This window comes from Rhinopithecus bieti, unplaced genomic scaffold, assembly GCF_001698545.2.
Source record: "Rhinopithecus bieti isolate Rb0 unplaced genomic scaffold, ASM169854v2 scaffold_1017, whole genome shotgun sequence".
Lineage (NCBI taxonomy): Eukaryota > Metazoa > Chordata > Mammalia > Primates > Cercopithecidae > Rhinopithecus > Rhinopithecus bieti.
Genome location: NW_016803657.1, coordinates 5931955 through 5946669, shown reverse-complemented (window position 1 = coordinate 5946669; position 14715 = coordinate 5931955). Strand labels below are relative to the sequence as shown.

Below are 14715 nucleotides of genomic sequence, written 5' to 3'. Positions count from 1 at the left end.
AAAAAGATGTTTTGCTTTCTCCCCTGTGAACACCTATCTGAATTGGTGAGAAGTGTCTTCCCGACTTCCTGCAGCCTCTGCCGTGTGGTGTGCCGGCTGTAATGACACACGGGTGACAGGTTACCTGGACAACAGGCATTACAATTACAACCCGATGCTGCGTGACAGAGAGGCTCGGCAGTGAGGCTGTCTGCCTCGTAGGTAGACATGGTGCTGCGTGACTCAGCAGTGTTCGGCTGTGGTTGGAGTGTTCAAAGTATTTAAATGATCACCCTTCTTACCTGGGCTTCAGTGGTTTTCAGCGACCACAAATCAAGATCCATACCTCCCGACGCACATTAGGAACTCTCTGCAACCCGAACAGCCTTCTAAATTTTCTTTCTCTTGTCAGTAAGAACCCTCTGCTTCAGCAACCAGAGTCATGGAAGACAAATCAAGGCAGCACACCACGGGTGCATGCCACGGGAATAGTAGGACCAGGCTGAGCCCCCAGTGATCCAGGAGGAGCTCCCAAGTCCAGAGAACCTCCAGCCTCCTCTGGTGCCAGGGAAACGATGAAATATTCTATGTGATACGGAAGCTAACGTTTACTCAGCACTCACTATGTGGCAGGCACTGTTCTAAATGCAACTCATTTAACCAGTGAGGGAGGCATGAATGTGCTTCCCCTTTGAGGGATGGGGAAACTGAGGCATGGGAATGCTAAGAAACATGCATAAATTCACCCAGCTAATAAGCACAGGCCGAGATCTGAGTCCAAAACGTTACCCATGCTGCCGGCCTGCTTGTCGGTGATGCAGTGTTGAAAACACAGAGGAAAGGAAAAGCGGGCAGTCCCCAGGTTCGTGCCATCCGACTTGTGCAGACGAGAGCTGCTTTCTTTCGTGCTATTTCAGTGAATCTGTAATGAACATCCTTGTACGTTTCTCCTTGTGCAGACAGGCAAGAATTTCTCTAGGGCGAAGGCCTGGAAGTGCAGAGCTTCTGGGGTGTGGCGTGAATGTGGTCACCTTTCCTGGGTATTGCCAGAGCACTCCCCAAAGTGGACGCACCAACTCCCTCTCCTGGCAAGGGTGGAGGGGTCTTGTTTCTCCACATCCTCATGTAAACTTGGCATCATCACAGCTTCTTATGGTGCCAAATCTGGTGAATGTGAAATGGGATTTCATTGTGGCCTCAATTATCATTTTATAGTGCTCTTGTTGTCAGAAAAGGAAATGTCAGAGACACTCTGGAAAGTAAACAACAGATGATAAAACCAGCTGATGGGCTCACTGGACAGCGGGCCTCACGCTGTGCCAGTGGGCGTGCTGAAGACAAGCCTGACCAGGTGAACACATGGTCAGGGAGCGGGGCAGTGAGGACCTGGGGCTACAGAGGACATCGGTGTGAGTCCTCAGGAAGGTCAGAGGCCCTGGAGAAGCAGGTGTGTCAGAGAGAGGGCTGGGCCTAGGGCTGGCTGAGGCCAGAGCCTCCCCACATGTGCAAGGAAGCCCTGGGTCAAAGTCTCAGCACTGGAATCTGAGCACGGGTTTGTCTACGGCAAGAGAGAAGCACAGATGAAGTACATGCTTTGCTCCTGCACCTGTCCCACACCTTCGCACTCCAGAACTGATTCTTGGCAGCCCGGTAAGGTGACAGTGGGTGGACAGAGGTGACCACAGAGTGAGAACTTGCCGAGAGGGTCTACCGAGGCCGGCAGTGGGAGCCGGGGGCCCTGCCAAGGTGGAGGTGGGGCTGGGGCGAGCCTGCTTCTTCACGGGGAACACCATTCTTGTGGACTCCTGTGCCTCTGTCAACGTTTCTTGTTTCACAGCATGCTGAGGATAGGTCCTGGGTAATCAGATATTATCCCTGCTTGTTCCAGAAAAGGCTGATGCCTGGGTGCTGTGCTGAGGTTAGGGCCCGCCTGGGTGGGGCTCCTGCAAATCTCTTCACCACAGCTGTCTGCTGGGCAGACCGTTTCCTATCCCGAGACTGGGCTCACTGCGCAGGCACCAGACGTGGCTCGTAGCTCCCTCTCCGCCGGGCCAGGCCCTGAAATGCTTACCTCCACAGTGGCTGCTCATCTGAGATTTTAGCAGCAGGAACCCACAATTCCAAAGGTCGCCTCATTGAGAAATGCCATACTCAAAGCCAGACACTTCTATCTGGCAACTCCAGAAATCACATCAAGAAAGAGGCAAAGTGAAAATAGGCTGCAGCCTCGTTGTGCAGAAGACTGAGGAAGTTCCAGGGCCCCCTCTCAGTGGAAGCAAGGGCTCAATAACTAATTGGCTTTGCGTCCACCCTTCTCAGGCTGCCAGAGTGATTATCTCAAAGGCCAATCTGATTGCGCAGCTTTCTCACTCAAAGACCTTGGACGAGTTCCTGCTGCCGTTCAACACAGGCCTCCAAACTCTTTTTTAGTGATGTGAAACTCTTCAAACCAACTCTTAGAATCCCAAGATCATATGCAGGCAAGAGTGGTGAATTTTACCACCTGTTTTTAAGTCTGGGTTTATAACTTTACCGTACATCACCTAGAACACAGGCTGGATGAATCAGGGGTCTCTGGTGTGTCAGGATTCCGTCAATATCCCGAGAGCTAACCTGGGGCTGGGGCAATGTTCTGTGACTGCCCTGCTTTCCTCTAATAGGCCAGTTTATAACGTCCGGGTTTCAGGGCCACATTCTCCAGGGCGCAGCAGGGAGCTCACAGTAGCTCAAGACCTGGCCCAGCCTCCAACCCCAGCCTTGGAGCTGTCAGTGCTCCCACAGGCTGAAAGCATTCGATCTTGGCTGAGTGGACACCCTCTTCCCTTCTTCCAAGGCTTTAGAAGCCACCTATCTCCAGATCCCACTCAAAAGGAGCCTTCCACCCACAGAGACCCCACCCAGAAGGAGCTGTGTGTGAGGCACTGAATGAAACCTCTTTCAGACGGCTTATCTCACTGTACTCTCAATGTGCGTCTCTGTTACGGGACTGTGGGCATCTTGGGGGACGGGCGCACCTGGTTCATTCCTCACCAGCCACTGTGCGTAAGACACCTGCACACGGAAAGTCCTCAATTTGTCTCTGTGAAAGGGTGAGTGAATCAAGGAACTGGGGATATTTTAAAATAGAATTTGCTGCTTTGGGGAACTGGGAAAAATTTAGGCTTTTCATCAGTGTTACCAGAGTTGGTATGCCGGCTGCAATGCTGAAACGTCAGAAGTAAACAAATTCCCTGGGACCCAAGGCATGCGCTTCATCTCAGTGGCTTCTTACAAGGATTGGGTGCAAGTGCTGTAGGAAAGATGTTTCCGGGAACATGGGAGCAAAGCCCAGGTCTGAAAAACTAGCCTGTTGTTTCCCAAACACACAGCAAAATAGCCTGATATTTCAGAGCGGAAGGGGAGGTTGGTTACAAACGGTATCACCATGAGCCGCAAACGAATGGAAGAAATTTCAGGTTAACAAAACGTAAATTTCATTCCATACAAAAAACCCTTAGTACATAGCTCAGAAAACAGTCAAGAGGCCCGTGATCATCTCGGTTCAGGAAATGCTAGGCTGCTGGAGACAGGCTTTTGTTTAACCTCATAAACATCTAACAAACAGGGACGACATCAACGTGATTATTATTTCTCTCCTATTAAACATCATCACTCCTTTTTCTTTTAATTCTTATTTTGGGGATAGGGTCTTGTACTCTCTCCCAGACTGGAGTGCAGTGATGCAATCTGGACTCACTGCAGCCTCAACCTCCTGGGCTCAAGCGACCCTCTCACCTCAGCCTCCCCAGTAGCTGGGACCAATAGGTGCATGCCACCATGCCCGGCTAATAGTTTGAATTTTTTTTTTTTTTTTTTTTTTTGTAGTGTTGGGGTCTCCCAGTGTTGCCCAGGCTGGTCTTGAACTCCTGGGCTCAAGCAATCGGCCTGCCTCAGTCTCCCAAGGTGCTGGGATGACAGGCCTGAGCCACCACGCCCGGCCACCGCCGCTCCCTTACCCAGGATGATGCCATTGGGCTCCTCTGGAGGTTGCCACACAATCCGCACGGAGGTGAGTCTCACTTCGGGGAACACGAGCCTCACTGGGGGGCCTGGAGCTGAAGGGAAAGCCACAGGGATCCAGAGGTCAAGACAATGTTCCTTGGGTGCGTGACAGGTTCCACAGGACTCTGAGGGTCAGCTGGGTGCAGTAACTACCACAGGCTACAGTGTCATGGGTTTAGAACCCTCTAAAGTTTTGCACTGATGACTTCTGGAACCTCACTGGTAGTGTGGCTCCCTAAGAATCTTGAGCAAACACTTTCCTTGAAACCCTGCCCATCTGCTTTCCAAGACTCAAAAGCAGGGCTCGTGAACTACGCCAGGAAGAGCGTGAGTGTAACCAGCCTACCAGGACACAAGCAGACCAGTCACTAAATGACTCGGAGAGCGAACATCAGGTTGAGAGGCAGGATTTCCCTCATCTGAGCTCTGATTCCCTTACTGGGTTTGACATCTGCAAAGCAGGTGGTAGATAAGGCGGCCTGAAGTTCCTCCCAACTGTAATGGAGGTTACAATTTCTGACGGAAGAACACGTTTATCCTCAATCATTTTTCTTGTAGGCATGCCACCTCTCTCCTGCATCATCCTAGATAATTAAGAGTTGATGTGCACAAATGCATATAATAATTCTTGTGTGTGGTTCGGTGCGCCAATAATTCAAAAAGCAGTTAGGTGTGGTGGAACTGCTGAATAATAGGGTTGTAGCCCTCATAAAATACATTTACTTAAACGAACAGGCAAGTAAGTGTGTGGCCAATATGAGAGCTTCTTGTTGGAATTAATAACTGATTGATTCCCAGGTAAGAGGCAATGAGCATGGAACAATCAATGTGAAAATAAAAGGATGTATGTTCGTCATTCTGGGCTGCTGACTTCTGTCCCCGGCTATGAAGCTGGGAACGGTATTTTAAATTTTGAACGTGTGTTATGACGCCTAGTTTGGGGTGAAATAAATGTTTGAAGGAGGCCACCAGGCTCGCAACCAGGACTAAGTCACAGATACGCAAACACTGACTTCAGTCTGAAGTAGCGTTGCTCCCCTGAGCCCTCTCCTGGGCTGTTTACGGGGATTACGCTGGAATGCAGAGGAGGAAAGGCGTGTCTATGGGAGCGCTGTGGGAGAGGAAGCGGCAGCATTCCAGGACTCACCAGTGCCTGCTTCAGGAGGAAACAGTTGCCTTGGGCCTGCTGTTACAGTTTCTAAGATGCCCCTTTTTACTTTCATCTGGGAAACCTGGAATACACTGGAGCTGGAGATAGTTTTGAAAGGAAACAACATCCACATTCCTTTTCCCTCCTGGATCCCCCTCTAGCCTGAGATCCTGTGTCAGGGGAGGATGGACAAAGCCTTCTGCAAGGTTCCCGTCTCTCCCTGAGGCGAGGCGAGGACGAGGGCGGGCTCTTTGAGCCACGTGGAGACGGCGCTTTCCACTCAGCAGTTAAGAGGATTTTCGGGCTAATTTAGTTACTCAGCAAAGATGCTTAAGAAAACCTACAGTTATTTCACTTCTTCAGCCACTCTGATCCTCATAGTGGGTGTTTTTTTGGCGGGAAGGGGGAGATCAGTACTTCTCCCCCTGATGTATTCATTCCAGTCTGTCTAATAGTGAAAATGTAGAGATGCTAACCTTTACGTGTTTGACATCTGTAAAGTGGGAAAACATATTTACCGATGATTTAGAGTTTCATGAAAACAAAGCTGGCAAGGCGTGCTTGTTATTCAGGTCTGGAAACACAGGGAGCTGGGGACCCTGAGCCGTCACACATGGGGCTTTCTACAACTTCTAATTACCTCTGACAATGCAAACAGTGAGACCAGGGCAGTACCGAGAATTAAGGCATGAAGTCCACTGTGGATTTTTTAAACTATAGTAGTCCCCGCTTATCTGCAGTTTGGCATCCCCTGGGGGTCCTGGGATGTGTTGCTGGATAAGGGGGCACTACACTAGATATGTGGAGCCCCCGCCAAGAGGAGCGTCCACAGCTCACATCCACAGCTCAGCCCGGCCCCAGCCTTTCCTGCCTCTCCCCAGCACTGCCCATGGCAGAGTTATGAGGGAAACTCTGCCCAGGTTCGTAATTAGGCTGTAAAAATCCACTCCAGGCTGAAATTGGCCATAGAAGTGCTCAGTGACTGAAAAACAATTTTGCTTTGTTTCCCTCAACTGCAAAAGAAAGTGGTTTGAAAATTAAGTTAAAAGCAACAATTCAAATTGTTTGCCTTGGAAAGGCCAACCTGGGAGAAACCCAGGCTCCCGAAGGCGTGAACCCTGGACCTACCATCGTCTTTGGTGCGCTCCAGGATGAGGGGCATGCTGGGGACCCCGTTCCCGATGCGGGTGAATGCCAGCACCTGGAGCTCGTAGAGCACGAACTTGCGCAGGCCTGCCAGCAGGGCCGACTGCGTGTGGTTCCCTCGCACAGTGTGGCTCCTGGGCTCGGGATCCAGGTCTTTGGCCCGGAACAGGATCTGTGGCATCAACACAATGTGAGGGTTATAAGGAGGAGGGTGCCAGGAGGCACCGCCGTGGCACGGGGCAGGCCACTTTCGTGAATCAAGGCCCAGCCAACTATGCTTTCTCCCTGAGGATGGCTGTGGGCAGGGCTTGTGGATCTCATTTGTCCACGCTGGCGTTTGGGGAGGAAGGAGGTGGTGAAGTGACTGCACTCCAGGGGAGTCTGAGTTAGTGCCCACGGCTTGGCGCGCCTGCTGCCTGGTCGTGATCTGCAAGATCAGAGGGCCCAACTGCAGCCGTGCCAACCACAGCCACTCAAACAGACTCAATTATGAACTCAGTCACATTCTGCTTCCCGCCACAGGAGCCAGCAGCCCCCTGGGCTTCCCAGCCATGGAAGCTGGGTTCCTGCTCCAGAAGACCTGCTATCCTCACACAGACCGGGAGCTCCGGCCTCCTTGGGCCATCTGCAGCTGTGCAGGCTGCAGGCACCCCACCCCAAGCTGCTCTCCTCCAGGGCACCCCACCCCAAGCTGCTCTGCTCCAGGGCCTCCTGCTAAGTCCTCACTCAACGCCCACCCTCTCTGAACTGCTCCCCGAGATCAGGGACATGGAAGGCCATAAAGGAGAGCATCACCAGGGAGGTGTTTGAAAATAGCACAGCAAGCACGTTTCTCTGGGCCCCAGGAATGTGGTGTGGAGTTTTGGTCACTGAACCCCCTCAATGGGACTGCCATGTGTCACGGAGCCAGCAGGGCGCATTTAGAATGCTTGGGGAAGGGGGAAGATATAGGAAAGCAGGCGGGGGAAACAAAGAATAGGGATGTGAAGTATGGAAAGGTGGAAGAGGCATGCTCAAAACCCAGGGAGCAGCACTGAGACAAGCATGGACCTTGCTGGCCGGGTCCAGAAAAGCTCATTCTGATGCTTAGCATTGCTGAGCCAAGGAGCAGACGGGGAGACAGAGCCTGTCGCCCCTGAGTGATGGAATGAGGAACAGAACGGGGTTTTAAAGGGTTGGGGTGGATGTATAGAAGGTGGAATCCAGAAATGGCTCCCCCAAGAAGCTGGGACAGATTCGACCCTTCCAGCGGATGCCATTGCTAGGACTGTGATGACACACATAGAAACACGCATACAGCGGTCCACCTGGCCCAGTCCTTCCCATGAGCAAGGCGTGCTATGTGAAAGACCCACTGAATTCTCACACTAACCCCGGGACAAAGCTCCCATCGTTATTCCCGTTTTACAAGCGGGGAGACACAGGCACAGGGTTTCAGTAACTGGCCCATGGCATCGAGGCCAGCGAGGGCGGAGCCAGGCGCAGGCCCCGAGGTCAGGTTCACTCCGGCTGCGCTTTTCTTCTGGCACCCAGTTTTGGCGTTTGTGGTGTGGTTATACCGATGCCTAATTCCCAGACTGCAATGAGGCTTAGATAAGACAACTGGATGTCTTAATAAAAATCACAAACTGGCCAGCACTGCAGATCTGCTGGAGAAGAGGAAGCTTGTTGCTTTGGGGGAATGGCGCGTGGTCGCATTTCCCTACCTCACTCTTTAAGCAAAGGGAGGTCATCCCATCACGCACCTTGTAGCCCAGTATGAGCCCATTCTGGTCCTGTTCCGGCACGGAAGCCCATGTCAGTAAAATCTGGGTCGAGCTGACAGCCTCAGCTGACACGTTCTCAGGAGCGGCTGAAGGAACTGCAAAGAACCAATGAAATAGATTGGCATCCGAAGTCCAGAGTATCTACATACAAAGATCCAGCTTTCACCCAAATAATCTAGTTGTCCTTGAAATAGCAATGTCTTCTGAGCATTTTGTAGTCATCAGATTAAACCTGCAGGAGTATAACGGACATGTAAATCTCTTTAATATTAGCAACAAATTCCATAAATCCTGGGTACTTAGCAGCTCAATTTTACCTGAGTCCACCCAGCAAGAGAGAAAAAAAAAAAGATGCTTGGTCTGTTTGCTGTATTAACTTGTGGAAACTGCAGACTTTTATCTCAAATAGGAAATCCTCACCTTCAGACACATGCCATTTCACTGACAGCTCTAAACGTGGTATTCCGTGACAGGGACAGGAGAGGCTGAAGAGAGGAGGGGACATGAGGATTTACACAAAAGAAGGGAAAGGGAGAGTAGGTTGACTAGGTGCTTATCCGGTGCCTGTCTGTGCCAACTGCCTTCAGTTACATAATTGCATCTAATCCCACAATGATCCCAATGAAGTAGATATCATTACCCTTTTCTACAGATGAGAAAACTAAAGCTGAGTAAATTGCATTGAATCCATTTTAATTAATGCTTTTCTACAAGGAGATGGGCAGCAGAGGCCAGCCATGTCATTCTTGACCCATGCACACGTAAGATAATTTCCTTTTCTTCTTTCCTTTTTTTTTGAGACTAGAGTGCAGTGGTGCCATCTCAGCTCACTGCAACTTCCGCCTCCTGGGGGCAAGCCATTCTCCTGCCTCAGCCTCCCAAGTAGCTGGGATTACACACATACGCCACCACGCCTGGCTGATTTTTGTATTTTTAGTAGAGATGGGGTTTTACCATGTTGGCCAGGCTGGTCTCGAATGCCTGACCTCAAGTGATCTGTCTGCCTCGGCTTCCCAAAGTGCTGGGATTACAGGCGTGAGCCACCATGCCTGGCCCACATGTAAGATCATTTTCTTATACTGGAGCCGGGGATGCTGCTTCGATCACCTGTGCCTCAGTTGTCCCATTTGTGAAAGGCTAAGACTGGCCTACCTTCCTTCCTTAGAGTCTTCTCATTCTCCCCTCCCGGTGGCCAGCAGTTGTTGGTCAGAGGTGATCAATAGCTAGTTGTTTTGAAGAAAGTGAAAGGAGGATGCTATGACCAGTCCTAGCCTATAGAGTGAGAATGAAAGCAAACACTGAGGTGCCTGGTATGGCGCTGACACACAGAGGTGAGTGGAAGCATCTGTTCCCTTCTCCTTTGCAAGACCTCCTAGGGTTCCAAGAACAGCAGGAGGCAAGCATGCACCTTTGTAGCAGGAGCACTCGTGGGAGCTTCCTCTGCTCTTTCATAGACCTACTCACCCATCCATCCATCCATAAATCGACTGAACCATCTATCTATCCATCCATCCATCCATCCATTCACCCATCCATCCATCCATCCATCCATCCATCCATCACCCATCCATCCATCTATTCATCCATCCATCCATTCACCCATCCATCCATTCACTCATCCATCATCCATCCATCCATCCACCCATCATCCATCCATCACCCATCCATCCATCTATTCATCCATCCATCCATTCACCCATCCATCCATTCACTCATCCATCATCCATCCATCCATCCACCCATCATCCATCCATTCACCCATCCATCCATTCACTCATCCATCCATCATTCATCCATCCATCCATCACCCATCCATCCATCTATTCATCTATCCATCCATTCACCCATCCATCCATTCACTCATCCATCCATCATCCATCCATCCACCAATCACCCATCCATCTATTCATCCATCCATCCATTCACTCATCCATCATCCATCCATCCACCCATCATCCATCCATTCACCCATCAATCCATTCACTCATCTATCCATCATCCATCCATCCAGCCATCACCCATCCATCCGTCTATTCATCCATCCATCTATTCACCCATCCATCCATTCACTCATCCATCATCCATCCATTCATCCGCCCATCACCCATCCATCCATCCAATCATTCATCCATCCATTCACTCATCCATCCATCATCCATCCAGCCATCTACCCATCCATACATCCAACCATCCACTCATCACCCATCCATCCATCCATCTACCCATCCATCCATCCATCCATCCATCCACCCATCCACCCATCCACTCATTCATTCATTTACCATCCATCCACCGATCCATTCACCCATCACGTATCCATCCATCCATTCACTCATCCATTATTTCAGATATTCAGACTTCCTCATTACACAGAGACTGAGATGGTAGCACTGTTAGTTAGTCTGAAGACAGAAAGTAACATGGTGGGGGGGGGGGGGTTACACAATAATGCAACCTGTGACATTTGATTGCAAGATTGTCTACATGACAGTAGTTTGATCTTTGTTATGGACTGAACTGTGTGCCCTCTGAATCCTTATTTTGTGATCTCAACCTCCGGCACCTCAGAAGGTGACCTTATTTGGAGACACAGTTGTTGCAGATGTAACTAGTTAAGATGCAGTCATACCGCATAGGGTGGGCCCCTGATCCAATATGACTAGTGTCCATATAAGGAATTTGTACACAGACACACACACAGGGAGAGTGCCATGAGAGGAGACAGACACACACAGGGAGAACTGCGTGGGGACGTGGGAGGGAGGCTGCCCGAGCCACGGAACCACCAGGTGCTGGAGTGGGGCCCAGGACAGATCCTTCCCAAGCCTTCAGGGGGATCACGGCCCTGCCGACACCTCCAGCTCAGATTCCACCTTCCAGAATGGTAACAGAATACATTTTTGTCATTTAAGCCACCCCGTTTGGGGTATTCTGCTATGACATGAACACAGTCTCTAAGACAATGCCAGGGTTCGTGTGCATCCTAGAAGAGCTGTTCTCATGCTGTGTGGGAAGCTTCTCCCCTCACCACTACAAACAGGTGCTTCCCTAGACAAGCGAGGGGCAAGAAAGGGCGGCCCCATAGCAGGCCACAGCCTAACAGGGCCAGTGGCTGAGGATGATTAAGCCTCAGGACGGGGGTCAGTGGCCACACCGCACTCTCACCATACCCTGTGGCGTCTCCCCAGAGGAGAAATCACAGAGGAACCTGAAGAGCAAAGGCCTAGAATGCCTGCCCCCAGGAAGGGGCATATTCCCTGGTGCTGAGAGCCCTGGGAGGAAGCATCTCTCCCTCTTCTTCTCTCCCTACCACCTTCCCTGCATGGACATTAGATCGGCTGCTGAGTGTCTGTCAGTGAATGTGTCCACAAAATAGAAATATCCTAGTTATGCCTGTCACTATAAAACCACAGTGAGCCCCCTTCTATTTTTGGAGGGAGATAATGCCAGCCAGTCCAATCTTCCCAAGTATGTCAGTTGAGAGTCATTCATTCAGTTACTCAGTGCTTCAATGAAATAGTATCAATTTATTAGAGCAAAGAGGCGTCACGGAAAAGGTGTCACGGAAACATACTTGCAATGTTAAGTTTGCTCAGTTCTCCAAAGAGGAAGGGGGCTTGTCACAGATGCAGCCCCGAGTCCCCAGTGTCTTCCAGCTGTGGCTCCACCCGGCTCGCTCGTGCTCCCTGGGCCTGCATGGAGCTCCCACAGGGTGTCTTAAATGCCACCATGGCTGTTACCAGGAAATGGCTTGCACATTGCTCATTTTATACAAAAGTTTGGTAAACTGGGGCCTTGAATCAACTATGAGCTAAAGTGGGCACTAACATTAAAAAAAAAATGTAAACCTACAACGTATCCGAATTTATTTAGAGTAAGGTAAGAACACCAAACGCTGTATGCCCAAGATGTTGGTACCAGGTTCTAAAACCTCTGTCCCTGTCTGTAAAAAGGCCATTGTCATAGCAACACAAATGGTCCACTTCTGTAATCCTTAACCGCTTCCTGTGGGTCACTCTTTGAAACTCTAAGTGCCCAATTCTCCCTACAGACCTACAAATCATGGCTGTTTTTCTAAGATGTGGTGGGATGAGCATGTGTTTACTGGAGAGCCAACCCTGTCCTTGGAGAATGAGGGCAACCTGGGGATTGCAGCAATTCGGACACTGACTGGGCTTTGAACGCAGCTGAATTTCTCACACAGAGACAGGGAGGTGAGGTGGCTAAAGTGGAGAAGATGGCAGAGTTCAGGATGGAAATTTCAGCGCATTTAAATCCCACCAGGACAAGATCTGCCATGAAGCTGCAAGTTTTCAAGAACTGAAAAAGAAACCTCTTACCCATCATCTATTTTGAAGTAGATTTAACTCCCTTTCCAACCTGACATCTTCACGTTTTGAGATGTTCTTGGGAATTCCCGTTTCATTAAAAACAAAGCCATTCCATGGCTTCTTTTCCCCTTCATTTTTTTCTCTCCCCTCTGTAGGATTTCACACTATGCAGCTCGCTGTTCCTCCTCATGTGGTCTCTCTTGGTTTGGAAGGCCTCATTTATCCTTAGAATATATCATAATATATCATGTCACAGAACCTGTTAAACTGCACTTCCAAACTGTAAACTTCATTGAAATGTGGCTCCGAGCATTCTGCTCTGTGTTCCCTGCGTGTTTTCAGCACTCTTGCCCACTGGACCATTCCTAAGCTCCCAGGAGCTGCTATTTCCATTGAGGGGAGACTTATTTCAGACAAAGGGCCGTGGTTTTATTCTGTCTCCAATCCCTCTCCCTCTCCATTGGGTCCACTCCACCATTCAGCCCTGGCACCCCCTTCACCTCCCCATCTCCTCCCTGCCTCCCCCCATCTCAAAAAAGGACTGAGTTTTCTGCTGGGGAGGGTAAGTGCCAGATGTTAGTAGGGCCAGGGAAGGCACAAAGTCAAAACTGCTGCACCTGGGAGGGCCTTGCCAGTCACAGGTGGGGAGATTCCCAGAGAAGAAGGCCGTGAAATCTCCATTCTGATGAGCTAAACACAAGGTGGGGGAGCTGAAGGCCTGCAGCATCTGGGCCCCTGAGATTCCGCAGGTGGAAGGAGGGACACAGACGGAGCACCAACACCAACCAGAGGAGAGAGTGGTCCAAGAGGGGTCCCTGGGAGCCTGTTATTCCAGCATTCAACATGTCCAGAATCTGAATCATCCACGTCTTGAAATGAAGATCAATAACCCAATTATAAAATTTTTGATGGAAACACGTGAACCAAAACTTTTTTTCCCAGAGCGATATGTGTTGCACCAAAGTTTCTAATTCAACAGAAATTCAACTAAAAACTAAAAAATACCTTTCTGTAAGCTATAACCCTCAAAATAAGAAAAAATGTAATAACTGACAAAACAAAGCTTCAGTTGCAAGAACAATTCCTACTCTTGATCAAAATCTTCCCAGCAAATGAACAGAACATGAACTATGAACAGAAAAACAGTGAGGCTGATACAGTGGATTCTGCAAGGGCTATATGTGATTCCCCTCTAGCCATATGTATCAGTCCATTTTCACACTGTGATAAATAAATACTCAAGACTGGGTAATTTGTAAAGGAAAGAGGTTTAATTGACTCACAGTTATGCATGTCTGGGAAGGCTTCAGGAAACTTACAATCATGGTGGAAGGTGAAGGGGAAGCAAGGAACTTCTTCACATGCCGGCAGAAGAGAGAAGAGAGGGCAAAAGGAGGAAGAGCCCCTTATAAAATCATCAGATCTTGTGAGAACTCACTCACTATCATGAGAACAGCATGGGGGAAATTGTCTCCATGATCCAATCACCTCCCACCAGGTCCCTCCCTTGACATGTGGAGATTACAGTTTGAGATGAGATTTGGGTGGGGACACAGAGCCAAACCATATCACCATACATGCTACAATCAGCTAGGACAAAGGTAAATCCACTTGCTTTTTTTGATACAAAATCTATATCTCAATATTAATTAAAACATAGCAGTGTCTACAAAAATAAACAACATTGCTAGAGAAAGTCTCCTCAGGGTTCTTGTGTAAAAGGTGATATAAGATTGTCTGAAAAGAACAAAGTCAGAAGAAAAAAAACCTGGAATAGATTTACACACAAAATATTATCCTCTGCATTCTCTTGACTACTATAAGATAGGTTTCCAACAGCTGGAAATGTTAAAAAAAGAAGAAAAAAAGAGAGAATTTCAAATCAGCAGTTTTGCCATAGGTTTACTTTTTTTTTTTAAAGAGGGTTCTTGGCCAGGTGTGGTGGCTCATGCCTGTAATCCCAGCACCTTGGGAAACCAAGGTGGGCAGATCACTTGAGGTCAGGAGTTCAAGACTAGCCTGGCCAACATGGTGAAACTCCATCTCTACTAAAAATACAAAATTAGCTGGTCATGGTGGCAGGCACCTGTAATCCCAGCTACTTGGGAGGCTAAGGCAGGAGAATCACTTGTATCCAGGAGGCAGAGGTTGCAGTGAGCCAAGATCATGCGACTGCATTCCAGCCCAGGTGACAGAGTGAGACTCATCTCAAAGAAAAAAAAAGTGTTATTCAAAAAACTTTCAAAATGGTATTTCTAGTTTGATTAAATTGTCTTCATTTTATATAGCATTTACTTTGCTG

General features: G+C 49.2%; 1 protein-coding gene across 8 annotated transcripts in view; it reads right to left on the bottom strand.

Annotated features, from left to right (window-relative positions):
- The window catches only part of SDK1 (sidekick cell adhesion molecule 1), a 954524-nt gene that overhangs the window by 138059 nt on the left and 801750 nt on the right, over positions 1–14715 (bottom strand). For all 8 annotated transcript variants that reach the window (XM_017894742.1, XM_017894733.1, XM_017894760.1 and 5 more), the window contains 3 exons: positions 8062–8177; positions 6299–6488; positions 3975–4073 (listed from right to left, as the gene is read on the bottom strand). In XM_017894742.1, coding sequence (XP_017750231.1) covers positions 3975–4073; positions 6299–6488; positions 8062–8177 — 405 coding nt within the window. The remainder of the gene's footprint in view (positions 1–3974; positions 4074–6298; positions 6489–8061; positions 8178–14715) is intronic.